This window comes from Bradysia coprophila, chromosome II, assembly GCF_014529535.1.
Source record: "Bradysia coprophila strain Holo2 chromosome II, BU_Bcop_v1, whole genome shotgun sequence".
Lineage (NCBI taxonomy): Eukaryota > Metazoa > Arthropoda > Insecta > Diptera > Sciaridae > Bradysia > Bradysia coprophila.
Window position 1 is genome coordinate 5,234,931 of NC_050735.1, and position 27,949 is coordinate 5,262,879.

Genomic DNA, 27,949 nt, shown 5'->3' on the forward strand with positions numbered 1-27,949 from the left:
ATTTAGTAGAATTCGAAATCCTGAAGTAAATTTGAGACACTTGCACAAGTTTCTTTAGATGGCACCACGTGAAATGTGTCAGTCGAATAATTTCGAAACAATTTTTTTATGTTAAGTGTCAATGTTGAGGTTTTGCACATTTTGATCGAAAAATATTTTCTACCTATTTTTAATGGTAGTATTCCATAAATACACGTGTATAAATTCATAATGCTTACTAAGATACTACACTACATCCACTTTTCTTTTTTTTACTTAAAAAATTTTCAGTCCTATTCAATGCACTGATCTACGAGTACAGTCATGCAGCTTCGAGTTAGTCCAACCGTCATCTCATTCTTATCATCTTTCTTTCGTTGAATTTAGTTTTCGCTCTCACAATACTATCAGTTCCTCTTCGTTTCAATGCTGTTGAAAATGTGTATGTGCAATTATCCGATTGCAACTGGAGGAAACCTTTGTTTTTAACAACAGAATTAAATCCAAGAAATTTTTCTTCTGTAAAAAAATGCTTGATTGGAGGTTTTATTCAAAAAATTATCATTTTGACTTGGTAGAAAAATTTTAATGCGCGCGAATAGTCAAATCCAATGTGAAATGGCTATTCGCACGCGCGTCCGAATAGTCAAATCCGATATGAAATAGTCTAAAACAGAGTGGAATGGCTATTCGCACGCGCGTCCGAATAGTCAAATCCAATGTGAAATGGCTATTCGCACGCGCGTGCGAATAGTCACAGCGTAAAAAGAACTTGTCATCGGTTTCAATTGAACGTGAATTGCGCGCTAAATTTTCGAACTTTATCGGTGAACAGACCATCAGAAAAACAAAACAATAAAATTGTTTCGGTATTACTCATCTTTTACGTTTTTGACATTAAAATACACAAAAAAAAAATTCCTCCACCTTCGAGTAGCAAAAATTTCTTAATTAGTTTTGTGTTGCCGTTTTTCTTCGTGATATCTTCCGTGATTGTTTAGGATTTTAGTCCTCTACACAATAATATTCTGTTCGATCCGACAATTATCGAATAACATCTATGATGGAGTGGCTGTTTGGCAAGAAAATGACTCCCGACGAAATGTTGCGGAAGAATCAGCGAGCTCTGAACAAGGCAATGAGAGATTTGGATAGGGAAAAGATGAAAATGGAACAGCAAGAGAAGAAGATTATAGCTGACATCAAGAAACTAGCCAAAGAAGGGCAAATGGATGCGGTCAAGATTATGGCACAAGATCTGGTTCGAACGAGACGGTACACAAAGAAGTTTATGTTGATGAAAGCAAACATTCAGGCGGTTTCGTTGAAAATACAAACGTTAAAGTCACAAAATACGATGGCTCAAGCAATGAAAGGTAAGAGTATCGTCCGGGAGTTTTTTCAAACATTTGTCATCAACTTTGTGCAATTTCCTTCTAGGCGTTACGAAAGCCATGCAGAACATGAATCGTCAGCTGAACCTACCACAGATCCAAAAAATTCTCCAAGAATTCGAAAAGCAATCCGAAATAATGGACATGAAAGAGGAAATGATTAACGAACACATTGACGATGCCATGGAGGATGAGGGTGACGAGGAGGAAACCGATGCTGTCGTTTCACAGGTCCTGGACGAACTTGGTCTTCAGCTGAACGATCAATTGTCTGGTTTGCCTCAGGTATGTCAGGAATTTTTCCATTTTCCTTCCAATTTTCGAGGACTTTTCTCTTAAATTCGAATTTGTTTCGCCAGGCATCTGGATCATTGACTGTTACTGGTAACAAGCAGCCACAAGCTGCTGCAGCGGCTATGGGCGGTGGAGGTGGTGGAGTGGCAACTGGTGGTGGAAATGCGACAACTCCGGTGTCAGACGCAGATGCCGATCTGCAAGCTCGTTTGGATAATTTAAGAAGGGAATAGTTAGTTATACGGTCGACATTTCACTATTTGCTTATGTCGCTCAGTCGTCCAACCTCAACTTATTTTTGTATGTACATAATGGTTACGCTGAATTAAACGAAATACTTGGCTTCAACTTAACTGGGCGCGTCTTTATTCACTAATTCAATGCTCGTGTCACACAGTTCTGACCTACTTAAGACCCATTTTCTCTCTGATTATAAACTCTGGTAGTCGCTTGCCCTTCCAGTACTTCGGAATGACAATCTCGTTCGCTTTCCTTAACTTTTCGGCGACGTATTCTTCGGCAGAGAATTTCTCCGCTTCCTTGATCTGAGCAACGAGCACCGCCTGAAAAGCCTTCTCCTTTCGCAGCTCTCTTCTCTGTCTCACCTTGGCCCACTCGAATTTCATTTTCTTTCGCAACTTCTTCAATTTATGTCTCCTCATCTTCCTGCGACGGATTTTGATCAATTTGTTAGCCTGTTTACCATCCTCTCCGACGCCGTTATCAATCGCCGGCATTTCCAAATCTTGAACGATACCACGGATTCGATCGACAATTTCTTGCTGGTTCGGTTGGACTGGGGTTTCGATGATGGGGGTGATTATCGGATTATCTATTTTCGGATTGATCAGTGCATTGTTCTGCCACGGCGATTTGATATCGACGGATGTGATTTGTGATCGCAGTGCAATTAAATGGTTTCGTTGGAACGGCAAGATGTGCTCATTCGGCGATAGTGAAGACATAACATTTTCCGGCGGTGGCACATTGCTTTTGATCGAGAATGTGGACAGTCGTCGATTCAATTTCGATAGATCTACAAGTAATTCTGATCAGTACGTATGTCGTAGAGAAGTAATAGGCATGACGAACCTTTAATAAATCGAATGGACATCATCCTTCCAGTTAATATTTCTCGAACGTAAGAAAACTTGGTTCCATCGGGAGAAAAAAAAATAAAAATTTGACAGCTAGCAGTGTTCACAGCTCACAAATACGCAAATGTGTTAGATGACAGTTACATATTGCATATTATATCATGAACCTAGAATACACACAAAAAACCACTGTAGGTATCGATGGACATTGAAATTGGATAATTAAGTGCTTCACAGATCTGCTATGAAGCCTTAAATTTTTAATCGTCTCTTTGTGCTTGATTTCCACTTAGCTAAACTGCGACTCTTTTAAATTGTTTAAAGAGTAAACGGAGTGAGTGGAAATCAAGGCTTACTGTAACAGAGCACAGATCGCAGAGCCAGTTATGTAAATGGATTGATTTGTCAAATTTCGATATGCATTCGCTTGAACGTTTTTCACAATAAACGCATATATTGCTCAAGGCTGCAAACTTTGGGAAGGTCACGCAGATACAGATACGAGGGTGACACCAAGGCTCTGAAAGAACAGGTTAAGACACATCTGAGTTGATCACGAAGGCGGTGACACACAAATTTTGACAAATAGATGCTATTTATTGAACATACTCAATAAAGATTGTTTGAAATGTCAACCTGAAAAAAACTAATTTTTTTTCTTCAAGTTGACATTTCAAACAATCTGTAATGAGTATGTTCAATAAATAGCATCTATTTGTCAAAATTTGCGTTTCATCCACCTTCATGAGTGTCTTAACCTGTTCTTACAGAACCTTGGGTGACACACCACACTTGATGATAACATAAAATGGCGGTCAGCGTGACCTCCCCAAAGTTTACAGCCTTGATATTGCTGGCCTCTTTTTTCGAAATCTGAGTACCCAAACTAATATAAAATAGAGAATTTCTGTTCTGAACTATAAATGTGGTAACGCCACTGTTGAACCTAGAAACCAATCCATGAATGAAAGTCAACAATTTAGTTTCTGAGGTCTGAGCTAATTTTGTACTCAATTTTTTGGTCAAATGTATCCCGTGCACGGAATTATTCAAGCAGATTATCATCTTGCATGAAGGTCATCATTTAAGATTTTTAATAATATCGTTGAGGTCGAAAAATCACTAGATAGATAGAAACTTGAATTCGACATAAAATTCTTTTGTTTTCGAGCCTTTTCCCATTGTTTTGAAGTTTTAAACATACAAAAGCAACGTAACTTAGATGATTGAAATGTATCAATCGACAAAATTGCGTAGCTTTCGCAAGTTTTACATTTCAAAACAATTCAAAAAGCCCGGAAAACAAAAGAATTTTATGTCAAACTCGTGTTGCTTTGTGCATCTAGAGTCATGCTCGATGAACATCAATAATCAATGAAAAACTCACACATTATGTTGTTTAAAAAAAAAAAAAAAAGTTATTTGAGATCATTGATAAACTTCAGAGGTCACACAGTCAAATTTATGAGAAGCGCGGGTCAGCAACAAGCTGATTTTTTTATATAAAAAATGTATTACATCATTATGACGACGGTAGCTCAATTTCTTTCGTCTCCATGTAAATTTTTGGTACATTTATACACAGTTTTATATACAATGATTAGATAGTTGATATTTGATCACAGATAATAGACTTCCTCCAAATTAGTGTCTGACGGAATGGTGCCTAGCACCGCAGCAGCATTTCCTCTCTGGATGGCAACGCTAAGTCTTTGTAGCAGATAGCTTGTGGACCGTTTCTCCCCGGTGACGGTGCAACAGTTCGAAGATGCGTCGGATGAGTTTCAATCCGTTTTATATGTATGTTATTTGGAAGTGCCACTTCATAAGAAACTTAGCTGGAGAAAAACGACAACAAATAATTTGCATAAGAACCTTAAGTTTCTTCTGCAAAGGGCAGAGTAGAAAATTTTTGCCTCTGTGATTAACTTTCATTAAGCATTAGTAGATACTTTTAAAACCAATCCTCTAAGCGTAAGTCGTTGTCATTACCAATGAACGTCAACACAAGGTATGGTCGAATGTCAAACTATGTAGCGGAGGTTTGTATGAACAGACCATACCTGGTTTGTACATTCAATGGTCACTGCTAACATTATCAAATAGTTCCATTCGAAAATCGAATTCGAATGTCTATTACAAATTTTACAGCGAATTACGGCAACACTGCTACTCTTTATAAATAATATGGCGCTTGGTTGAAAAGTTTGGTTGAAAATCGGCTTCTTTATGTGAATTCAATTTTCAGTATCAGTTTTTCGAGATTTTGTGCGTAAATAAAGTTCAATTTATTGTAATCGTTAATATTAAGTAGTTTAGAAATCGTTTCTTGTCAAAATGGAAGATCAAGCTTCATTGCAACTGGATCTGATAGGTAATATTAAAAATCTTTTTTTTTTTGCTGGCGTCAAACATAATTTTTACCGGATTTTTGTGTGTGTGTTCCGTCTTTTTATTATAGAAATGAAATTGCAGTTTTCGTATTAGAATTATTTTGATCATTATCTCAAAGTGTTTGCTTTGAATGAATTGAATGTATAAACAAGCTGCAGGAAGAGCTAGTAAATTGATATTTAGGGCGGTAAAAAAAAGTGGCGGCGGAAATTTCCGCTTCGAGGTGTTTTTTTTTTGCCGAGAAGACATTTTGAAGTTTATTACCTACGACAGAATTGTTTTCCTATTTTTACGACTGTTTTCTATCGAACAAGAAATCATCATCGTGTCATTTAGGACCATTGACCTTTACAAACGTAACCAATGGTCCATGCGGCTATTCTTGACTCTTTTTTCGCATTGAATTTCTGAGCCACTTTTCTTTCACCAACATTTCAATATACATAAAGTACCAATATATGTCGCACAACGAACAAATAACAATCGGTTTGTACGACATGTCATGTCGAGATCGCAGCATTTCCCCTGTTACATCAACTTCAATTAACATTTTACAAATTAAATGCGAACGTCGCTCATTAAATTCGATTGTTTGTTGATTGCATTTTAAGGTTATGTATTGCCGGAAGTGCAAATACGAGAGAGACTTACGCTTGATTGTTACGTATATATGTTAGGGCAAGGGTATTAACCATATAAACATACAGTTCGTTGCAGAGATCATAATTGATAACAAATAGGCGGTGATAGAGGAGAGGGAATTGTAGCATAAATTGCCATCATTCTATGTGCACAGGTTATATGTGCCGGTCCGATATCGTACGCACATTTCTTCTTTTACTTCAACTACGCAAACAAACAAACTTCTAATCGACAACCGTTCGGTTTCAGATAACGGACTATCGCACAATGGAAACAATTTAGCCGAAATGGAAATTTCCGACACATTTCAAACACAGAAAACTGTCGAACACTCAATGGACGTTGACGGTTCTTTGGATATCACGAAAAAAGTTCAAAACTCATCGAATGGCGTTGAGCAAGCGATTACAGCCGAACCGGTTGACAGTCATCAGGATGATGACTTAATCCGTGAACTGGAACAATTCGAGGGTACGAAAAAAGATGACGACGTCGCACTGCCCAAGCCGTCGACCGCAGAAAACGGAAGCAAGCTGCAGGACACCAGTGATTTGTTGAAGGACTTGGAAAGTGATTCGCCGTGTCCGGGCCCATCGGAAGCGGAAATTGCGCCAATCGATGCGATTGTTGCCAGTGAACTTATGGAAGTTGACCCGGCGAAAAAGTCAGACGATGGTCAGGTGGACTCAACCACTCAATCGTCAAATAAACGAAAACAGTCGGTGGACAGCTTCGTTGAGAGTGTTCCGAAGCGAGCCAATATTGATAATGCGGCCGAGAAGTCCAATGCTGCAGAAGTGTCGACCGCAGACACACAGAAATCCACCAGCGAAATTGATTCGGACACTGAATTGAAATTGCTGCAAGAGAATTCCGACGGCGAAGTATCTATGTCAGATGTGGTTGACGCCATTACTTCGACATCTACTGTCGCAAAATCGATCGCGACAACACCAAATGATGTTACATCCGACGAAAAGCTAGTCGCCAAAACTATTCCATCGAACGAGGATCCCGTGGTATCCTCTTCTGGCAATGTGGAAGTCAAGAACGTTCAGAAATCCGACGCTTCTAAGAGCGACATTGTCGACAATATTGCAAAAAGTACTACATCCAAAGGCGACGATCAAGTGTCGTCGAATAAAATGAACGACACGACTGAGGTAATGGAACAAGATTTAAACGAGACCATTGAAGCTGATCGCATTACTGAAAATGACGCAAATGTGACGACCAATTCATCATCCGCTAAAAGTCAAGTTGAATTGCCAGCACTTGATAAAACAAGTGAAACTGTCGTCAGTTCACAACCGGATCCGGTTGATTCCAGTGAGCCAGAGCCGACATCAATGCAAATCGGTAATAACATTTTATCAGTTACACCAGTTCGTTGATTGAGTGGCTAACGTTCCTTTTCGTACCATATTTTCTTTCAGACACTGACACCAAGTCTCAGTCCAACGATGCCACACAAAAATGCAACGGCCTATCAAATGCTGATGCAGAGAGCAAGGCTGACAGCAAAACTGCACCCGCTTCGGAAACATTACCCGACAGTGGAAAGCCCGATGTGACTCCAGAACCAATTCCAGTTGAACGGATCTTTGACATTCGCGTTTTCTACGACGGCACCGAACTGAAATCATTGACAGTCGAACGATCGGAACAGTCGGCTGATGTGGTGGTTGCATCATCTGAGCCAACTAAGCACACTGCCAACGGTGTGGTCGAACTGTGTAATTTTATGATCAATCACTTTAGTGCAATGAAACAGACCCTCAATGTTGACGATGTGTCGACGCCAAAGGGAACACAACGTGGCCGAGGATCGGCAAAGAAAAGCACTACACCATCAAGCACCACTCCGAAAGCAGCAGCAAAACGAAGTTCAACATCCAAACGATCGCTAGACAAAGCCGAGGTCGATGAGTCTGAATCCAAGCCGAAACAATCCAAGAACAGTAGCAACAAGTCTGCCGATGACGATGAGTTGGAAGAAGCTAAAGGAGATTGTTGCCTGGCTAGATGGACAGACCGAAAGTACTATGCTGGACGTGTGATCGAGGAAAAACCGAGCAACAAATTCTCGGTCCTGTTCGAAGACGGAGCACTGAAAACTCTGGCCGCCGAAGTTATTGTTTTCGGAACCGGTAACATTCTGCCACTGAAAGACCATTCGGTACACGTTCTGGTTTCGGACGATACATATGAGCCCGGAATTGTGACACAAATTGACAGCGAAGGTGGCGAAGTTATGTACACGGTAGCGGCCGAGTCGAAAACAGTGACATGCACCTCGTCCGACATTTACCTGATGGAGGACCAGGCAAAGGTCATTATCAATTCCATCAAAACGACCGAATCGTTAAAATCACCGGAAACGCCATCATCAAAACGTACCGGACGATTGCCGGCAAAATTGGAGGAAACATTGAGCGCACGTTCATCGCGTGGAAAGAAGAGCCTGTCGTCACCCGAACCCGGGTTCTCCGGTGACGCTGATACGAAAAAGACCGGTCGACGATCCAATAAAAGGTAAATTTGTTTTGTTTTACTGATCAACCTAAAATTTAGGGTACTCTATCTCTCTCTATCTCTGTGTGTGCGCTAATTTGGCCAACCTTTTTCATAATTTGTTTTTTTTCGTTTCGTTTTAAATATCACACAACTTTTATTCCCCCACCCCACCCCTATGAACAAGGTCTGATAAATTTAAAATCGTCTTTTTTTGTGTCAATCTATTAATTACTGACGACCGTTACAATTTTGTGTAAATATGAGTATACCAATCATAAGAAGGTGTAATTGGGTTTTATTAACAATTTATTGTCGATTTAGTAAGTTTAAGTAAATGAAAATACAAATAAATTGTACACACGACTGAACGGAAAATATGTAAAGGAATAAAGACGGTCAACGAGACAAATGATTTCATCAGATAAAGTTTGCGAAAATGGAACTTCCGCCTATTCCCAGAACTGATGCTGAAGACGGAAAATGCTGATGTAGGGACTGGTCTTCCGTTTGATAAATTTTCCAGACAATTTTAGCTTCCCACTTCGCATTTCGGTTCAACGACCCCTCTACCGTTGATATATTCTCTGTATCAATTGTTGTTTCGAGGTTTTTTCATTCACTCAACTATCCAATGAAGCAACAACTCCAAATGCGTCAAATGCGCTTAAAAAACGATTCACGAACAACACAAGCTCTTTTCACTTTTTACGAAGTGGGTTCGATATGGTGCTCTGAGTGTGAGTCCGTTGGCAACGATCACCACAAGATTCCGATGCATTTCATAAAAAAAAACGGCGACAGGATTGTAGTTATTGTCGGTGTGATCGGTGTCCCGGGTGGCGTCAGTTCAAAACACAAGTCCATTGCTCTCCATCACTCATTGTTATATCAAAAGAAGGAAAGAAAGTTTCCTCACATCCGCGAGTAGTCAAGTACTCCTGATGAATCCAGTGGTGATCGGGAAAAGTGTTTTATACTCAGGATGCACCCACAATCTTAGCCCACTAATCCTTCAATGAAAATTCTAAAAGTTTCAAAATTATCGCCATCTGTACAGCGAGATACAGTTTCCTTGATGAACCAATTCGAAATTCCACTTTTGTTCGATTTTTGATTCATGTCCACAACGGAATCGTTGAATCGTATTAATTTGAATGAATTCTTTGAATGTATTGAGTCTGATGTGTAGCATCGGTTGGATTGGAATCAGCAAGATCACCGACTGTCATAGATGGAGTAGCAGTGTACCAAACACGAAGTGAAGTCGAAGTAAAATACGATTTATTTTGGCTTCAACGTGAATTCAGTTCATCTCTATGCGCTACGGAGCCTAATTTTAGGAATTTTTATTCTGAAAAGTTTCAGAATATTCTGAAAAAGTTCCGAAAAATTTCTGATTTTTTCCGGATTTTGTCAGAATTTTTCAGAAATGAAATTCCCAAAATAAGTTGATCGTCAATGTATAAACCGAGAATAAGCAGTCGAACCACCAGTACAGGTTAACATATCTTTTTTTGTGCAATTTATTTGTATTTCCTTAATGTCATCAATGTAAACGGTTTTATGGTATGTCCCTCGTAATGGTAATTGTTATTTTAAACAGAAAAGAGTTTTTTGAATTGAATATCAGAAATAATTTTTTTTTTCATACATTTTCCCCATCCCGAAACGTAGATATAGTAAAGGACTGTATAAGTGTTGATCGTCGATAAAAGGAAAATGAAACAAGAAAATGATGCAGCCAATTAGTTTTCTAAGAATAATTTTTAGTTGATTTTTAGTTTTGAAAAAAAAAAGAAAAAGAAAAAAACATTTTTTGACCGTACTGTAACTCAGAAAAGTGTGCTAGAGCCAGTCAAAAATATTAAATTCCATTTTCAAGTTTATTCAGTAATGTAATCGAATCCTTAACCTTGACATGTGTTTATCATAAAATTTTTTAGAGAGAATAATAAGAAAATGGATGGTAAAATCAGAAAATAAAAATGAGTAAACAGACAATGTAAGAATGAGACATTTCTCTTGAATAGAACTCGTAATAAAACATTACTAAAATTATTGATTAAAGAACAAACTTAAAAAAAAAACAGCAAAAACAAGTAGATATTGAATGTAATAATAAACGCCCACACACGCATATTACAACTACTCAAGAATGAAATCGATGATGTAACCTAAACCAAGAATTGGTTTATCACATTCTCGATCCAAATCAATCAATATTGTGGTCGATCGATGTGAATTTGATCGATCGATCTTTCTGTGTTAGTATCATTTTCCGGTTTATTTAAATAAATACAAAAGAAAAACAAAATCTTTTCTCTCGTTTAGTTTCATTGAAAGGAAATGAAGATGAAGATAACAAACCAACTGTATTGGATTTTAGATACATTCTATTCATTAAATTATAAAAAAAAGGAAAAACAATATTTGATGCAAATAAACTTGAAATCTATGTAATTTTCGAATTGTTTGTGATGTCATGTGAAGAATCTGAGAGTTGCTTCTATGGATGATATTTGTCATTTAAAAAAAAAACTTTTGCAAAAGACGAGGTCTTGTTAACTAAGACTCTGAACACGACTGAGCCTGAAACTTACTTGATCAGAACTGATTTGACCTGAACTGAAATGAAATGAAAATTTTTAAGGCCAATTCATGGTCGTATACATCGCAAATATGTGAGGAGCCATGAACTGGCATTAAGAGCAATGGACTCTAGCCTACATTTAGGCGGAAAAATATTCGTTTTTTTTTATGATTTCTCTGAAACAAAATCTTTTTTTGGAAATGTAAAACTATTGAAGCACGCAAAAATGTGTTACTTTTCAAGGAAAAATTGGTTTGTGGGTGATAACCAACTCCAAGTGGGTTAAGTTGTGACTAACAAACCAATTTTTCCTTTAAAAGTAACACATTTTTGCGTGCTTCAATAGTTTTACTTTCTCGAAAGAAGATTTTGACTCAGAGAAATCATTAATTGGAATCTTAATTCGAATGTTCAATGTAAAATGGAAAATCTTATTTTAAGAAAATATGACCACCTGGCCAGGTCGGGTCGGTTCAGGCTATTTATTATCAGATGAAATCAGGTCTCAGGTTAAATCAGATTTCATGCTTTCGGATCTGGTTCCGAGCAGGGCTTATTTTTGTGAATTTTGATTGTAAAAATATTCAGAATTGTTTTTAAAATTAAAATTGGCAAGAATGGACCTTGGTTTCTAGCCTTATTATAGGCAGAGTTTCTTAGATCGCTGGAACAGGAAAAGCGAAAATTTCGCTAAGTTCCGCCGTGTTTTCATTCGTCAATTCAGTAATTTCATAACATTGGATTAGACTTATCGTTCCCAGAATATTTTAAATTTTTTTGTGTTTAATAATTGTATTTTCGTCTTTGCATGAGAGAAACAGTCTGTGTATCCTGAGTCATGGTCTATATCTTAAATTTCTTAATTCACAAATTAAGGAATTTTATGGAAGTTGTTAGAATTAATTGCTAAAAATAAGCCTTGCTCCTGACATTCTGAGTTGACTTTCGCGGGGTGCAAAGTTCGATGGTTTTCGTAATTGTTTGGAAATTACTGTTTTGACCACCGCGGTTTGGAAGAACCGCATTGTTTTTACGAGTTTTAAAAACTTGTAACTTTGCTGAAACATATCAAATGAGTTTTACAGCACCGACATTTAAGAAAAGTCCATCAATGTTACACTTTCGGCTTAAACCGAATTGAAGACAAAAGATCCAGTAAAATTTCCATTTTCTTGGTAACCGATGCTACAAAAACTTTGTACTTCGCAAAAACCTATCTTAATATCCTTAGTAAGTTAAATCTGTGCCACGCCCAATACCCATTGATTGAATGTTCGGTGAAAAAATGATGTATCCGTCCCAATCTATGTTTTCTGTTTCAATATTCTCAATTTAATTTTGTTTGTTTCGCTCTCAGACCGTCGCCGTCGTCACTCGTTCGTTTATCTGAGAGCAGCGATTTATCTGATTCAGTTGAGGAATTGTCGCGTATAAATAGCGATACGGCATTAGAAGGAATCAATGGAGTTCAGCCGGAACTTCAAAATACCCCGAAAGAAAGTCGAATCCATAGTAAGTTTTATTTTCATGATTTTTTTTTGTTTGTTTGCTTATTTTAACGGACTCCTAATTTTCGACTCAATAGAACTCCAATTGATTGCTGAACGTAAATATTCAGCAGAAAGTCTTGATGATCTCGTAGGACCGATGCCGAAGCAAAAGGATCTATTCGCTGGATCCATTTTCATTCTTACTTGCACTATACCGATACCCATTAAACAAGCCCGTGAGACTGAAGTAAGCGACGGATTTTCATATCACTCTTGAGTATTTTCTGACCATCTCAACCAATGATTTTGTAGACAAATGGCCAGCGATTCGGCTCAACTCCATTTCTCAAAGACTATTTGCGTTCTCAAATTGAAATGGGCGGCGGCACAGTGTACAGATTTTTTGAGGAAATTCCGAAAACCAAATATCGAAATTGTAAATTAATTGCTCATCATCCATGTACGACGGCGAAATATGTTCAATGTCTGGCGGCTAATATTACGGTAAGTCGATTGTTGAACCGAAATTAATGCGTTCGTCGTTCTTTCCTACTGTTCCATTAAAACACAAAATCAATCATGCAGCCAGTTTCCCACGATTGGATCATCGAATGTTGTCGACAGAATGAACTACTGAAATGTGACGAATTCGTTTTCCCTTCCGGTTGGTCGCTGGTTGACGAAACATACGTCAATTGGAGAGTAAAGCGATCGAAAGAATCTGCATCGCGCGCCAGTACAAAGGCGTTGAGAAACAAAGTCATCCTAATTGCTAGCCAACACAAGGATTACTCAACGTTTTGGCAACGCGTTTGTACATTATCCGGCAGTAAGATACACGTCATTGAATCGTTGGAAGACATAAAGGATAGGACCAAAGGTATTATGCTCGCCGATGACGATTTTCCGGAGGAGATCAAAGCAAAGGCTGAACATTATCAAATTCCCGTCGTATCGACTGTCTGGGTCGTCCAATCGCTAATTATGGGCTATGCGATCGAACCGGATTCGAATCCAAAATTAAGATTGCCCGACGACGATGAAGAGTACTGAAAAAAAAGTTTACGTTAAAAATGTTCCACTGTTAAAACGGTTAAGTTCGCAATTCTTGAATTTATTATTCTAGTCGTTGGTACTTAATCGCGAAAATTATGTACAAATTTTCTCAAGTTTATAAATATTTTCTTTATTATTCCTTTTTGTTGAACCAAACGCGTCGCGAAAAAAAAATCGTATTTAAAATCGTCCTTGCATTTTTCTTCCCCGTCCCCCACTACACAGAAAAGCTCTTGGAGAAATTAGTTAGACAGAAGTTACCAATCATGGAGACTCACTTGATGGAACACAAATCTCTATCAACCAAAGACAACAATGTTTCAAGAACGGTCTAAGAACGATTCTTGAAATTCCTGAAATTCTTTAATGTTCTCAAAAATTTCCGAAATTCTTGAAATTTTCGACGAAAAAAATTCTGAAAATTCTGAAAATAGCCTGGCTTAAGGGACGTGGATGCTTCACTCGAATTGTACAGTTTGTTCACCTTAAGAAAACAATTTTTTTGATTTGTCAGAGTTTTAAAAGTCATCGATGATATCAATCAATTCTGAAATCAAGGCGCAAAGTCGCTTTCAAATTGTGTGTCAAAATATCATAAACTTTAAACTACTGAATGGCTTAACATCCAAAACACCGTATCGCGTTATTTGTGTGCTTTGAAGAGCTATCGAAAGCTTTGAGCTTTCCTTGGATTCCATTGGAAAGGTGTGACGTTACGTGGAATACGAAAAAAGCTAAAAGCTCTCGAAAGCTATTTAAAAATCGGATACAAATGTGATTCGGTGTTTTAGCTTAAAACGGCAGAACACTAATCCTTTTTCAAAAATGGAGGACCGCAGTAACGCTCACGACTTGTCGTGAAAGCTATTCAGTAAAAAATTGCTTTTTAATTGGTCATTTCTTCCAATCAGCAACTTTGATTTAAAATGGTAAGATGAGGAAACAGTTTCTTCAGGTCGGCGTTCTGAATTCGTGGATAGATTCTCCAGAGGAGTCTTTTCCCGAATAATGTTCAATCCCAATCCCGAGCTCCGACTCTTCAAATTTTTTAGAACAACTTCACTCCATTAACCTTTAGCCTTTAACCAGCAAAATGATGCAAAATTATGTGAGATGCTTAGGTATGCAACGATTCCGGTTCATTCCGGGTAATAAGTTACAGATTTATTTGGCACAATTATACCAAACATTTATACGAGTTGCCCAACTACATCACGAACCTCAATTGCCAAAAGTTCCATCCAGAATTCTATTTCCATGAGCGTATTAACACAGACTAGCCCACCTTCGTGATATTCCAAAATGAATTTTGTGTGACTAGAGGTTGTTCATGGGTTGCACAGTGAATGCCTCCACCACCACTGGCAAGTGTGCTTATCAAAACGGAAATGATTTGCCTGTCGGGAAACAGTCCCTGAAGTGTTGTCTTCGCCCTTGCATCTGCATCAGTGTCACCAAATGCTGGCATGATTATAGCCCCATTGTCAATAAGGAAATTGGCGTACGATGAGAGAAAGGTGGTTGCATTGCCTTTGATAATTATCTTATCTGGGTCTGGTTCAACCAAATCAATCACTTGAAAGGGATTGCCATCAACATCCGTGGAACGTTTAAGAACCGCTGATGCGTCATCCGATGAAATGGACCAAACGTCTGGTTCCTGTCCCGGGAACGGTCGATTAATTATGACAACACCAAGTCGAACGACGAATCTCGAAACAAAAATCACCTTTTATAGTTATTTGTGTATCGGTTTTGGACGGGGTAGGGTAATCTCGCACACCACACAAATTCATGGTGTGCGAGATTCACATCTAAGTGGTGAATCTCGCACAGTCATGACTTTTCGTTACATGTCGTAAAAGGACGCATACTATGATCGCGTGTGCGAGATTCCCCGACACCTTTTGGACGGATGCGAAAGTGCCTAAAATCAATTTGAATATCTCGTCTTTTACTTGCTACCCGTGTTATGGTCTAAGAATATATTTTCTTTTGGCCATAAACACATAGGGAACAAGAACACTTATTCGATCGAGAGTTAGAAACTTGATTTCACCACTCGTGGTTCAGCTTCGTTCCAGATTCACGTGCCGTTGAATCTCTACAAGATAAGAAGCCACCAAAAGTTGACAGAATTTATTCTGTCCTTATACAGGATTTTGTTGACAGTATCTCGTTCTAAGTTTCGAATTATTGATTGAAGAATCCAGTGTAGATTCAAGTCGTTGCGTTCTTAACCAGAACGTTTTTGCAAAGTGGATCACAATGGTTGCCCAAAACTCATGGATTAACATATTAGAAACCCACCACCATCTATCGTGATGGCGAAGGCAAGGGTGCCAGAGCACCGCATGACATTTCAGTCAATCCACCAAAACACGAATACACCAAAACAAATCGCGTTAATCGCATGAAGCGAAAGTGGAGATGAAATGCTGTTTCGACCTCCGGATACAGTGGCGGTCAGAGGTTAGCGTGGTCTACAATTTGAATATTTTCAAGTAAAAGTAAAGCAAGTAAAAGACGAAATATTCAAAATCTCAAAACTCCTTCATTTTCGTCCCCGACACATGAAAAAGTTATTTTGAATTCGAAAAGTAATTGGCACGCGAAATGTTCGATAATATGAAGGTTAGTAAGTGAACGAACAACGACTTTCGAAATTCTAATTCGATCTGCGTAACCGACGACGTTGTTTTGTTTTTGATTCCTATTCTGTCGAAGGAAAAACGGTTGTTAATAAAATCTAAAATTGAAATTAGTTCAAAGAATAGTTCGAATTTCAGAAGTATAATCGGTCACAAAATGGTAAACATACATCAGATTCGTGACCAGCTTGTTACCGATTACAGTAACAGAGTCAATGCCGAGATTATTGAACCTTTAACTTACATCAAAACTCTGGCAGAACCAAAAGGGAAAATACTGTTGATCTACAAAAAGGTACCTACTTTTCCTTGGTATATTTAACAGCAGATCGTCAATGTCTATCAAATTCTCATTGGAATATGATGCTGAGCTGAGTGTTTCCAGAATTTAATTCAAATGTCTGTTAATCCAAAGGTGAACCAAATTTCGTCTTTATCAACTGTAAACTTGGAAAAGGAAGAAGTTTCCATCAACGGCAATACCAGCCAATTAGATGTGACTGGAACACCATTAGAAGATAACTGTAACATTACCGTCATATCGGATTGGTCGGTTATTAAAAAGTATGTCAAGACCAATGCATGGGCCGATGAAGAAGAGCAATACGGTAGTGTAAACGAGGATTTGGCTACAGTAATCATAAACGAGATAAACGTAGGACTCGGAAGTAAATGTAACAATGGCTCGATGTTTGCTATCTGCGATGCCTCGAATGGAGATCATCAATTTCTGTTAAATGCCGAATATGATAAGGACTGGAATTGGCGTGGCGTTGGAAAGTTTACGGTGAGTGTAATTGGTATGATGGCAACGCTTTGTTCTTACGGGATTCTGCAACCTTTCAGGGACTGGTTCCATTCCAACAAATCAATCCAGCTAATTTAATGAAGAAGCATCTCAGCATGCTGATGAACTGCAATGAGGCCAGCACCAGAATCGAACTGTCGTTCAACGTCAAGTCCAATCAAACAATCAAATGTTCTTGGGAGACGGCGTCGTTGACACCATCGCTGAAATGCAATAAGAATGCCAACATTGTCGTTTCTCAGTCCATTCCTGTTGGAGACTTCAGTTCTTGCATTGCAGAATATTGGCGCCAATTGGAAATATTGGAGGGTGTGAAGCAAGATATTGAAAAGTATAAGAAGAGTCAGAACAATGCCGATTTGGTGTATCAACGTTGCGCCAGGTGAATCAAATTGTTAATTTTGGCTGTTAAAAGCTCAACTTCTAACACAAAATTCTCAAATATTTTCAGCCCGTTGGACCTGGAAAAAATCGAAAAGTACATAATGGCTGCACTGTCCAACATAAATACCTACGACACAGCCAAAGAAACGGACACCTTCGATATTGTTTCAATCATTGGACGAATGGATAGCGACAGAGTTCAAGAAGTCACCGACCAATTGTGGAGTGTCCTCCGATGTAAGTTTCCTGAATGTGTTGCATACAGTCGATTGCAGAGCTAAATTTTTATTACAGTTTGCAGTAGTTTCGAACACCTTGTACACGCACTACATTATGTGTTTCAGTGTTCCGCTCAGTCAATCGTTGTCGTAAGTTTTTCCACGGCTCATATCGACTTTAGGAAATCTTTTCAAATTCAATTCATTTGCTTAGAATACGCCGAGAAACAATAATCGCCTAGCGTCATTGATTCGCGATATATCGGAGAAGAGAAACATTCCCCGATTGTCCGGCTCAGAACCGTTGGAAATTTTATTGGAAATCGGCCTGCAAAAGGTGTCGAAAGACTACGAATACATATTCTCGGAGAGCAAAGTATGTCCGTCGGCTGGTTTTCAGGGTTTTATCAAGTACGTCTCAAAGTCTCTTCGGATCGTGAACAATTGCAGCTGACCGTTTTTCGTTAAAAAAAATCTTTTCCTTCCAGAGAAACAGCAGAAAGAGCACCAGTCAACGACCGTAAAACGTTACATCACGCCGTCGAAACCAATCGCCAGACGATGTTGAACAAAAACAAGCAAATGGACATCGCCAAACTGAACATTGCCGAGTTCGGTTACACTCGCTTCGACAAATACGAAATCGATCGATTTTTGGCCAAATTGGCCCAGGTCCATTTGATTCTCGAACACATCATTCTGATGCAGGTCAATCTGAATCTGGATCATACGGTGCTTCGATCGATCATAAATAGTTTGCCGAAAGGTGTGACCGATTTCCAGCGGCTGGGTGCTGTGAAAAATGACAGACGTGAATTTTCGATTGCACCCACAGCATTGCTGTCAAAAGTGGAGAAGTGAGTGGGAACTTCTGTTCTGTCGACTCAATTGAAAAGTTCACGACTTTATTCTCCACTGTACTTTCAGCCTGACGCCCCAAACGATCAAAATTACAATGAAGTCCGAGAATCGGTTCCGATTCGTGAGCGACACTTTCCACTACAGCGTCGATCCGATTTGTCCACCGAACGTATTCCCGTATATGCAGAACAGTGAAGAGATCGTCAACAAGGAGATACTCTATTGTGGATTACATTATGTTAAACTGGGCTCCCGTCGTAAATAGGTCAATTAAAATAAATTTTATTTCCATTCTCGCAAAGCAGCTGACTTCGCTGAATTCTATTACCGCGGTCGTAAAATTTTCAATCTTTTACAATTTACTCTTTACATTGGAAACACCGTTCAGCTGTCCTTTCACTAGATCTAAGACATCTGTTGCACAACCCCAAGCTGTAGTCACCCCTGATCCACCATGGCCATAATTGTGGATGATCGTACAGGTCTTACCATTTCCTACAACCGAAAAGCACAAAATAAAAATGAAATTTCCTGCTGAAAATCAGTCCAGCCACACGAACTTTTCCTGATTGTCTCCTCCTCTATACGAATTGTATTACGACCTGGTCTCAGACCGACCCATTCTTTCAAGAACGTTGAATTGGCTATCGAAGGGTCTAAGTTCAAGCATCCGCTACGAATAAATTTCGAATCGTCGGCGGATGCATTTTCATTGTAGTCATCGAATTGGGCCGTTCCACCCAATACAACGCTGCCCACGCTACAAATAAATAAAATTTATTCTCTCTCATCTGTCCTTCATTTACACGTTGTACAACCTACTTCGGTATGATGTAGTTGACGTCGTTTTGAGTTGATTGGAAAATCCATGACGCTTCGACGCGATGCACCTTTCGATTAGAAATTTGTCACACAACGTTTACCAACGATCAAAATATGCAATTTAAATGTACCTGACCCCGAATCGGTCTCACTTTTCGATCGTTAGCCAATAGTTTGGCACCCATGCCAGTGCAATTGATAATTAGATCATAGTCCTGATCCAGCTCATCGAAATTGTTGATACGTTTCTCGAATACCTTACCACCGGCCGATTGAAATCGTTTCATTAGATACGGTAGCAAGAACGTTGGCTCGCAGGTGAAAGTTACGAAGTGCGCGCCTGCACTGAATTGGTCAAAACAATAATGTTTCGCTTGTAGCTTCATTCATTATGAATATTTACGTGTATTTGACGTTATGCTCCCGACTGTATTGATCTAATTGTTCATAAGACACGGGCGTAAACCCGAAAACAACTCGACTCCAGCATGGATTAAATCCATCTCCATCAATGATGAGACGTGTTACGGGTATAAGAGATATTCCGAGCTCGGCCGCCTTTCCGCTTTTCCATAGCTCGTGAAAAAATTGATGAGTTTCATCTGACCATTTGCTGGTAAAACAAAGGAAGTACAAGAATTCATATCAAGCATTACGCGATTACTTAAAGCAAAAGTAGTTAACAGTTTGAATCTTTACGTGGCGATACGTTTGCCGTCTATAAAGGGTTAATCATCTCTAGAAGCACCGTTTCATATCTCACTTAATTTTGTCAGAAGCTGTGTCACAAATCAAGTAGGGGCCCCAAAGACCAGCTGAACCATCGCCAGTCGTGTTTGGCGAAAATTTATCGGAAAATACACACACATCGACGTTTCTTCTGTCGGCTACCGATTCAGCAATCTTTACAGCACAGCTCAGTCCAACCACTCCAGCTCCAACAATAGCCACTTTCTTCACCATAATTTGCTTGAACTTTCGAATATTGTGTTACACTGATAACAGAGACGACAATTCGAATCATTGAACACTGAAAATCGAGCATTGATATTGACGCTTAATTTGCTACTCGAGAGATAAGACAATAATAATAGATACGGAGGTGCAGAGGTGGAGTTTGTTTGTGTGTGGATCATTTTCTCAATTGATTTTGTTTGCTTTTTGTGTTCAGGTCGTACATCAGGTTTAACCATTCAGGAGTCTGTTATCGACAGTAATGACAGAAATGAGCTGTGGGCTGTCCGTAAAGTAAATGTTTTAACAAATGAAGTAAAAGATTTTTGATCAAGCACTAGGATTGCACTAGGAAATACTTTCACTAAAAGAATAGATCGATTGGTATGCTGTCGGCAGACATTTTCGACAGTTTTAACCGTCTCAAGTGTCTAATAGTTTCGCATTTCTTAACTCTGATCAAGTTACGATGAATGTGGGAACAGACGAGCGTCAGCGATCTCTACCCTACGATCAGGGCATATAATGGCAGCATAACTACTACGGTAAAACTAAGATATTCTGGAGACGTATGTGTTCATTTAGAGTGTTCTACCAAAGAATGTTTAATGTGCACTTCCCAACCGAGAGTATATTTTCTAAAAACGGAAATGGTGTCAATAATAATACTTTGGCTCTATGTTCGCTACAGAAGATCCATACTTCTGATGCTAGCAATACTGCGATTTCGTGTGGTTTTTAAGTGTTAGGGAAACGTAAATAAGATGAGGCTAACTGCAAGCGCAGTAACATCAGTTGTGGAATTTTTTTTTCAACGAGAAAGAAGAAATTGAATTAGTTATTTTCATTGATGCTGCATTTCAGGTCAGATAAGTTTAGATAAGCTATGAAAATGACCTGATGCTAACCTGAATCAGGTCAATAATTTCAGTCTGAGTGAAATCTGATATATTGCCAGATTTAGTTGTAATCCAATGCGCTGGTCCATGAAGTATATCACTCAGAAAATTAAGCTTTCACTGAGTCCTTTGTAACACCCATAAATTAACAAAAGATTCCAAAGATGTATGCTAGGTCGGAGTAAAAGCGTATGATCTTTAAATAACATTTTGTTTATTTATTTATTCTGGTGACTACAAGAATACATAAACATTTTCACTATATGACTACGATTTCTGTTTCAATGGTTTACTCTTGATTTGGTTTTGTTTTCTTGATAATATTCTTCACACTGTGGTAGTCATTATTATATGTATTGTAATGAGTATTTAATGGTAAGTTACATTTAACAAATTTCTTTAGTTGATGTCTTTTTCCATTGAACGAATTTGGTTCTACAATTTAAATGTGATTTCGAAGCCTAACGTACAAACATACGACAGCAATCAAATATTTTATTATTTTAGTGCAGAGATGTTATAGAGGTTTTTATATTTTATAATTTTAGGTTTTAGTTGGGTTCAGGTTTTTTTCCTCAATTTTTTTCTTGTTTTTAATTTTTTTTTTGGTTCCTTAAAAATCAATTCAACCTCTCAATCGGAAATATCGCATAACACAATAAATTAATTGTTTTCGTTATGCGCACGATCTTCATTATCAAAACGATGTATAAAAAGATATTTTCTCATTGTTTAGGATGCAATTTTCTTTGTATATAATTTGGAGCACCTTGATTCAAAATGATACTCTCTTTCCGTTAAGCTATTTATTAAGGAAAAGCTTTTGGTTTTTTTTTTTTACTTAATTTTGGAAAAGGAAAGCAATTTTGTCGGTATTCTTTTAAATTTCTTAACACCCTGCGCTGTCTCATCAATAATTTTTTATTATTTCATTTGTAAAGATGAAATATATTTAAATGTAAAAAATTGGAAAAAATTTAGTCAGAAATGTTGTAAATGATTTAGGGGATATTATCGTCGGGTAGTTTAGATTTTAGCTTCGTATAATAAATAATGTTTGACGATTTCACGTAGTTCTGTTTTTTTACCTAATTGAACGTTTATCTATTAAACAATCAATTTTATTTTTAATTAGTTTGGGCTAATTAAGCAAACAGTTTGGTAAATGTCAGATTTTCTGATAAAAAATGTCTTCATTGTTGTTGCTTTTCCATCAGATTTGTCCAAAATATTCCTGCAGTTTCATTTGAAATGAATATTAATATCGAACAGACATCCTAGAGTCTCAGTAAAGTTTAGTCACTTACTTTTGTGGTCTTTTTGGGTAATATGATCCAATTGCCTGTCAAATGTACAGTTAACAGTCCGGTTTTGTATAAGAACATGAAATGTCTAAACAAAATTTTCAGGACACCTGTAAGGTTTCAGGTCATTTTTGACCTGTCAATTCAGGTCAGGTTAAAATTAATCATGTCAGGAGGTTCACGTCAGAAATTTTTTTTTTGTATTTTCAGATCAGGTTCAGGTAAACCTCACCCGTTCCGAGAGTTTGTCTATTTTAAAATATGAAACCCAACTAGAGGAATACTTTCGGACAAACATATTGATCTATTTTCTACATTGACTTTACACGATTATATTCATTTCATGTATTTGATAACTCTTAAAAATTAATGTCTCGATGCATCGATGAAAAGTTTATTCTTTATATTTACAACCAAGTGAATCTGCTTAACGCACAGTGCGTTGATTCTGGCTCCAATTTATTATTTAATTTCATTTTCGAATAGTTTCGATAAAACAAAATTGGTAAAATTGATTGATGAAGAAAAGACGGATATTTTAACCTTTCAGAAACGGCTAGGCATCTGTTATCACTTTTCCAGTATTTTCTCTCACTATTTTATCATTTAGAAATCATATTCAAGACATGGAATAATCGATGAAAGAGTGAGAGAAAATATTGGAAAAGTGAGAATCTGAAAAGTATCTTGAAGTATTAAATGCTTATCAACAGATAACAGCAAATAAAAAGTGACAATTTCATGTTCAAAAATTGCGCGGTTTCGTTACGATTCGAGTAAGTGGACCACTACATGACACAACCGATTTTCCCGATTTTCCTCAAATGAAATATGTTGAGTGTGTCACGTGTGGCTTGATTAAAAAGCTTAGATATGAGGCTTGAAAATACGATCCAATTTGAAGCACAACATTTTAAGGCCGTTGCTAATTGCCCGCGCTGGTGAATATCATTTTATAGACTAATTGCCCGCTCGTGCGAATAGCATCTTATACACTATTCCACCGCGAGTGGTAATAAAATGCTATTATTGAAAAATGCCATACCTTTTGAAGGATGAATTCCTTTCGTTCCTATTCGTACGAGGAATATCAAATTAAATTCTAGCAAAATTTGTATCCTTTGTAGAAGGAAAATACAATGCCGTTCCAGTACTAAATTCGTTTTCATGTAAGTAATTTGCAATTCCTTTTTCTAGGTAAAGCCATTCCGTTCCCTTTCGTACAAAGAAGATACAATGTCTTTCAGGGGGGAATTCTCATCGTTCCTATTCGTACGAGGAATATCTACTAGTTATGGTAGCTCGCTTCTTTTGACGTTATGAGTTTATTTACTTTTGACATTAGGAGTCCCTTCCCTGACAAGACAAGTTCTGAATTTAATCCGACATGATTTTTCATTTGTTTGTTCTATAAAAAAGTCAATTTGCTGGCAAATAGTCTAAAATCCCCGTGCGGGCGAATAGTTTACAAAATGTTATTCGAACGCGTGGGCGAATAGTTGTTTCGAAATTATAATTCGTTAAACATTAAGTGAGGAAATGTTTCACAGGGGTTATGGAATTTCACCCCTTTTTTGTTAGTTGAGGGATCAGATTCAATTTTTAATTCCCCTGTAGCCCCTCTATTTGAAACTATAATGAATTTTTTGTGTGCATTACGGTACATTGCTTCATTTATTTAAACAGAAGTAACAGATTTAATCATGACATCGTGATACGCTGGCCGTTTCTAAAAGATTTATTGAAATTGGAGAAAATGAAAAGCGACAGTTCGAAAATGGAAAATAATTTTGTAAAAATAAAACCGAGAGATGTTCATTTAGTCTAAGCCTAATACATAATAATTTTTCACTTTTTTTTTGGTTTTCCATAATATAATGAGTTAAATGCAAATAACATGATTGGAAAATGCCAGTCTACATTTTTAATTGACAAGTTACAATAATATATAAACCTTTTTATTCACTAAAATTTCTTTTCTTTTCTTTTTGTTCATTAATTTAGATATTGTTGCTTGGTTATTTCTTTATTTTAAATTACACTTTTCTTTTATTCATTTTTATTTATTTATTTTTATATAATATAAATTATGCATAATGTGTATATAATACGTAGCACGTTTCATTTATATGGTATATTGGTATATAATATAAGACTTACTAATCTGAATTAATTTAGCAATGTACAAACGTTGTTTTCATTTTTATAATAACTCTTTTGTTTTATTCCTTCTACTATTTAATTATTAATTGAATTTGCTGGAGGTCAAAGGATAAGTAAGTTGCCGAAAAAGTATCTCAATTTTGTTTTTTTTTACTTTTTATTTTGAGGTTTTTAAAATTTTCACATTTGGTCTTTGATACAATTATTTTTTTCGTATTCATTTTTATCCTAAGTTCTTTATGATTTATCTTCTCACTGACTTTGTGCTGCTGATCTTCGACACAACTAATTAGGCAAGACGTTTCGGTTAGTTTTTTTCTTTTTAATCGATGGAGATGATAACAATTGTAGCTAAGATACTCTAACTGAAAATTTCCCAAAAGATGTAAAAATTTTGTCAACCCCAGACGAGGCTGACGTTGACAATATATATTATACAAAACTTCACAAATTAGGAACAAGACTGTATGTACGGCAGCGTGTCCATCAATGAATTGTAGCAATTTATCGTACTAATATAATCTAATTTCATCGGAAAAATAGTTTTATTGCCAAGCTTCGCCCGCAATGGTTAGATGACCGGATGAATAATTTTTACTAAATGTTCATATGGATTCGAAGTGACTATTTTTAGTAAATTTTATGTAAAAATGTAAAAAAAATTAAGGGTGCAAAAAACCTATTACACTATTTGCACCCGGGTGCAAATTGTCTTGAAAACGTTATTTAGAGCCTTACAAAAATTATTGTAGAAACTGACCTTACAATTGGATGTTTCGTCAAACGCAACTTGAATCTTTCTGGTACAAACTTGAGTAACAATTGGGTGTTTCGAACTTGTGCAAACTGTCCTAATAATTGAGTGTTTTGTCCCTTCAATCTTCCTTATACAAAATGAATGAACAATGGGTTATTTCAAGAATTGGGTGAAAATAGTGCCCGGATGCAAACAACATCTACCATCTGAATAAAACCTGATTTTCTTTGCGCCAAGTGAGCGAAGAAATACTGATCTTGATTGTCTCCACACAATGTAATTGAATTGTTTCCGTCTAAAGTTATCTCTCCCCATCGATTGAAAATTTAAAAACATCAGTTGAATGTCGTCTAGGCTAATAAGTTAAATTTATTATCCCAACAAAATCAAATTCGTTGCATGTATTGTTAATTTTAAAGATATCTCAAAAGTAAAAATCTGAAAACAATAAAGCGAGCCGAACGAATCCTTAATTTCGGTTCCTAAAATAAGTAGTTTATCAACTAAATCTCGTAGGACAGTGAATCTTAGTTCGACAGGATGTCCTTGATGGTAAGTGCTGCCTCGAAATCATTATAAAACTTTGCCAGTTGAGACTATTTTGTCGTTGGGATTGGAACAAAGGTTGGCGAGTATTTAAATATCAATTCCTATTCTTCTTGAACTCCTTCATAATAAAATAATCTAAAATAGACCGAGAGTGGTATGATATGGCATAGATTTGGAAACGTAGTCTTATGAGGGACTGATATGCGCTCAGACTCTCGATCAACACTTGTCACAAAACAAACAGAAAGAGATTTTGTTACACTGCAATTTTTTGTCATAAAGTTGAACTCGAGAAAAAAAAACTTTTCAAATTTTCCCTTTTCACAATTAATGTGATCTCCTTATCACCAGTCTTATTGATTAAGAACATCTAATTGAACAATCATCGACATCGACATAGTTGCTCTGATGACTATAGATCGAGCAAAAAGCATTACAAATTGTAGGGTACAGCTTTGACATCTGTTATAGACAGCGACGACAACAAGTAATATGCGATGTGTTCTGGCCTATTCGTCCGTTCATGGCAAAACATATTTTTGAACTAATGAAGTAAAAGATTTTATTGCCGGCCTCGTGTAAAAGTTGACCAATGCGTAGCAGTTCGCCATCTGCGTAAATGGCCCATTGCATGAAGAATATTTTCGGTTCATTTTACGATAATTCCTTTGTGATAATTAACATAAGGCTGGCAATAAATCAGAATACATTGGTTGATGTGAAAGCTGTTTATTAATTCGGAAGCAACCTTATGTCACTCGCAAACTCGCTAGTGTGTTTCTGAGCAACTTTCTTAGGCAGTCTTGTCCTTAGAGTAATTATACCTAGAGAGGAAATTTGTACGACGAAATGTGGTCCCAACATCAGTTTGTATAAGATACACATTTCGTATAATTTTACACCAACACATGTATGCTTTGACGTTTTTTCGCTATTGATATTTCAATTTGCCCTCTTAATTAAGAGGGCAAACACACATACCAATAAACATTTCGTATTTTATGTTGGGACCACATATTTTACGTAATTTTGTTCGAAATTTCCTCTCTAGGTATAATTACTCTTAGGTCTTGTCGACATAGAATTTGTATCTCCGAGCCGAAGGCGACTGAAGCTTTGTTTTCTCACAAAACTGTTACTTCATGTTATGAATTACTTTCGCAACATCCAATGTAACCTACTATTGGCTCAATCTGTTAAGATCAAAAGAAGGACTAGACTCGATTATTATACTGGCGATATGCTTGCCGCGTTTGTGAATTTTAGGTTTCAATGAATTTTAATCGATTTGGATAAATGTAATTACTAAACATCTTCTATGCGATACATCTACCTTAATTTGCAGTTTGATAATAGATATTTAATGAAGTGCAAACGGTCATTTCTAAACAATTTTTACGTTCATATTTAGGATGTGTGGCTGAAATTTTGCTATTTCTTGTATAATTGGCTACAAATAACTTTAACATTCAACATTTTACGTGATCGATAGATTTTCATTGAACAACAATTTTTTTTTTAAATCTCTCGTCTAGGAAAAATATGGTTCCAGTTCGAGGTTCCACATTTGTACACAATTTTTCTTCTTCATTTGTTTAATTTTCAATTAATTAATTTATGTTTGCAACAATTATTTATAATTTGTTTTTCTTTTTCTAAACATTTCGTTACACAAAAATATGAATTTGATTAGCTTGTTGTCTTTCATTTTTTTTAGCTTTTTTTAAAATAATTTCTGTTAAAATATTTTCGTCTTTAACATTTTTAAATAAATAAATTTGTCTATGACAATATTTCACGCTACATATTTTTTAGAATGGGCTAACGCTTCCATTGTGTTTTTTCATAGTTAAATATTCTCTGGGTTCTATTATTTTTCGTTTGTTGCAAATTTTCATTGTAGTTATTAAAAAATAAATATTCTCAAACTAAGTAACATAACGAATATATTATATTGTATCACGTTTTCATAGTGTATATCAGTTTTGCTGTGTAGGTGTATGTGTGTCGTGAATGTGTTCTTGGCGTGGAATCGAACTTCGTCTCGTTAGGAATTCTTTAAAGGACGACTAATCGGGATAATACATTATATTGGTCGGTACTAAATTGTGTGAATTCAACAAATT

The 27,949-nt window shown here is 36.9% G+C and overlaps 5 protein-coding genes and 1 long non-coding RNA gene across 6 annotated transcripts; 3 read left to right on the forward strand and 3 right to left on the reverse strand.

Annotated features, from left to right (window-relative positions):
• Window positions 1-859: 859 nt before the first annotated feature.
• Window positions 860-2,022, forward strand: LOC119068568 (charged multivesicular body protein 2a). Its single transcript, XM_037172213.1, has 3 exons — window positions 860-1,355; window positions 1,420-1,658; window positions 1,733-2,022. The coding sequence occupies exons 1-3, from the start codon at window positions 1,040-1,042 to the stop codon at window positions 1,898-1,900; spliced, it is 723 nt and encodes a 240-aa protein (XP_037028108.1). The 5' UTR covers window positions 860-1,039; the 3' UTR covers window positions 1,901-2,022.
• Window positions 2,014-2,874, reverse strand: LOC119068587. Its single transcript, XM_037172237.1, has 2 exons — window positions 2,760-2,874; window positions 2,014-2,703 (listed from the first exon to the last, which is right to left on the reverse strand). The coding sequence occupies exons 1-2, from the start codon at window positions 2,782-2,784 to the stop codon at window positions 2,072-2,074; spliced, it is 657 nt and encodes a 218-aa protein (XP_037028132.1). The 5' UTR covers window positions 2,785-2,874; the 3' UTR covers window positions 2,014-2,071.
• Window positions 2,875-4,934: 2,060 nt separating this feature from the next.
• On the forward strand, window positions 4,935-13,618 carry LOC119067950 (flocculation protein FLO11-like). The gene is made up of 7 exons (XM_037171274.1): window positions 4,935-5,138; window positions 6,050-7,159; window positions 7,237-8,335; window positions 12,265-12,419; window positions 12,493-12,644; window positions 12,710-12,901; window positions 12,983-13,618. Exons 1-7 carry the CDS (start codon window positions 5,102-5,104, stop codon window positions 13,448-13,450), a joined length of 3,213 nt encoding a protein of 1,070 aa, XP_037027169.1. The 5' UTR covers window positions 4,935-5,101; the 3' UTR covers window positions 13,451-13,618.
• Window positions 13,619-16,128: 2,510 nt separating this feature from the next.
• Window positions 16,129-18,666, forward strand: LOC119068187 (protein zwilch). Its single transcript, XM_037171686.1, has 8 exons — window positions 16,129-16,399; window positions 16,520-16,891; window positions 16,951-17,294; window positions 17,364-17,533; window positions 17,591-17,664; window positions 17,729-17,925; window positions 18,003-18,371; window positions 18,442-18,666. Exons 1-8 carry the CDS (start codon window positions 16,262-16,264, stop codon window positions 18,638-18,640), a joined length of 1,863 nt encoding a protein of 620 aa, XP_037027581.1. The 5' UTR covers window positions 16,129-16,261; the 3' UTR covers window positions 18,641-18,666.
• Window positions 18,649-20,245, reverse strand: LOC119068447 (D-aspartate oxidase). Its single transcript, XM_037172028.1, has 6 exons — window positions 19,961-20,245; window positions 19,601-19,810; window positions 19,329-19,542; window positions 19,198-19,265; window positions 18,936-19,135; window positions 18,649-18,870 (listed from the first exon to the last, which is right to left on the reverse strand). The coding sequence occupies exons 1-6, from the start codon at window positions 20,158-20,160 to the stop codon at window positions 18,728-18,730; spliced, it is 1,035 nt and encodes a 344-aa protein (XP_037027923.1). The 5' UTR covers window positions 20,161-20,245; the 3' UTR covers window positions 18,649-18,727.
• A 1,002-nt stretch (window positions 20,246-21,247) lies between these two features.
• On the reverse strand, window positions 21,248-27,451 carry LOC119068723. The gene is made up of 2 exons (XR_005086212.1): window positions 26,801-27,451; window positions 21,248-26,754 (listed from the first exon to the last, which is right to left on the reverse strand). It is a non-coding gene; the product is annotated as an uncharacterized LOC119068723 (long non-coding RNA).
• Window positions 27,452-27,949: the final 498 nt, after the last annotated feature.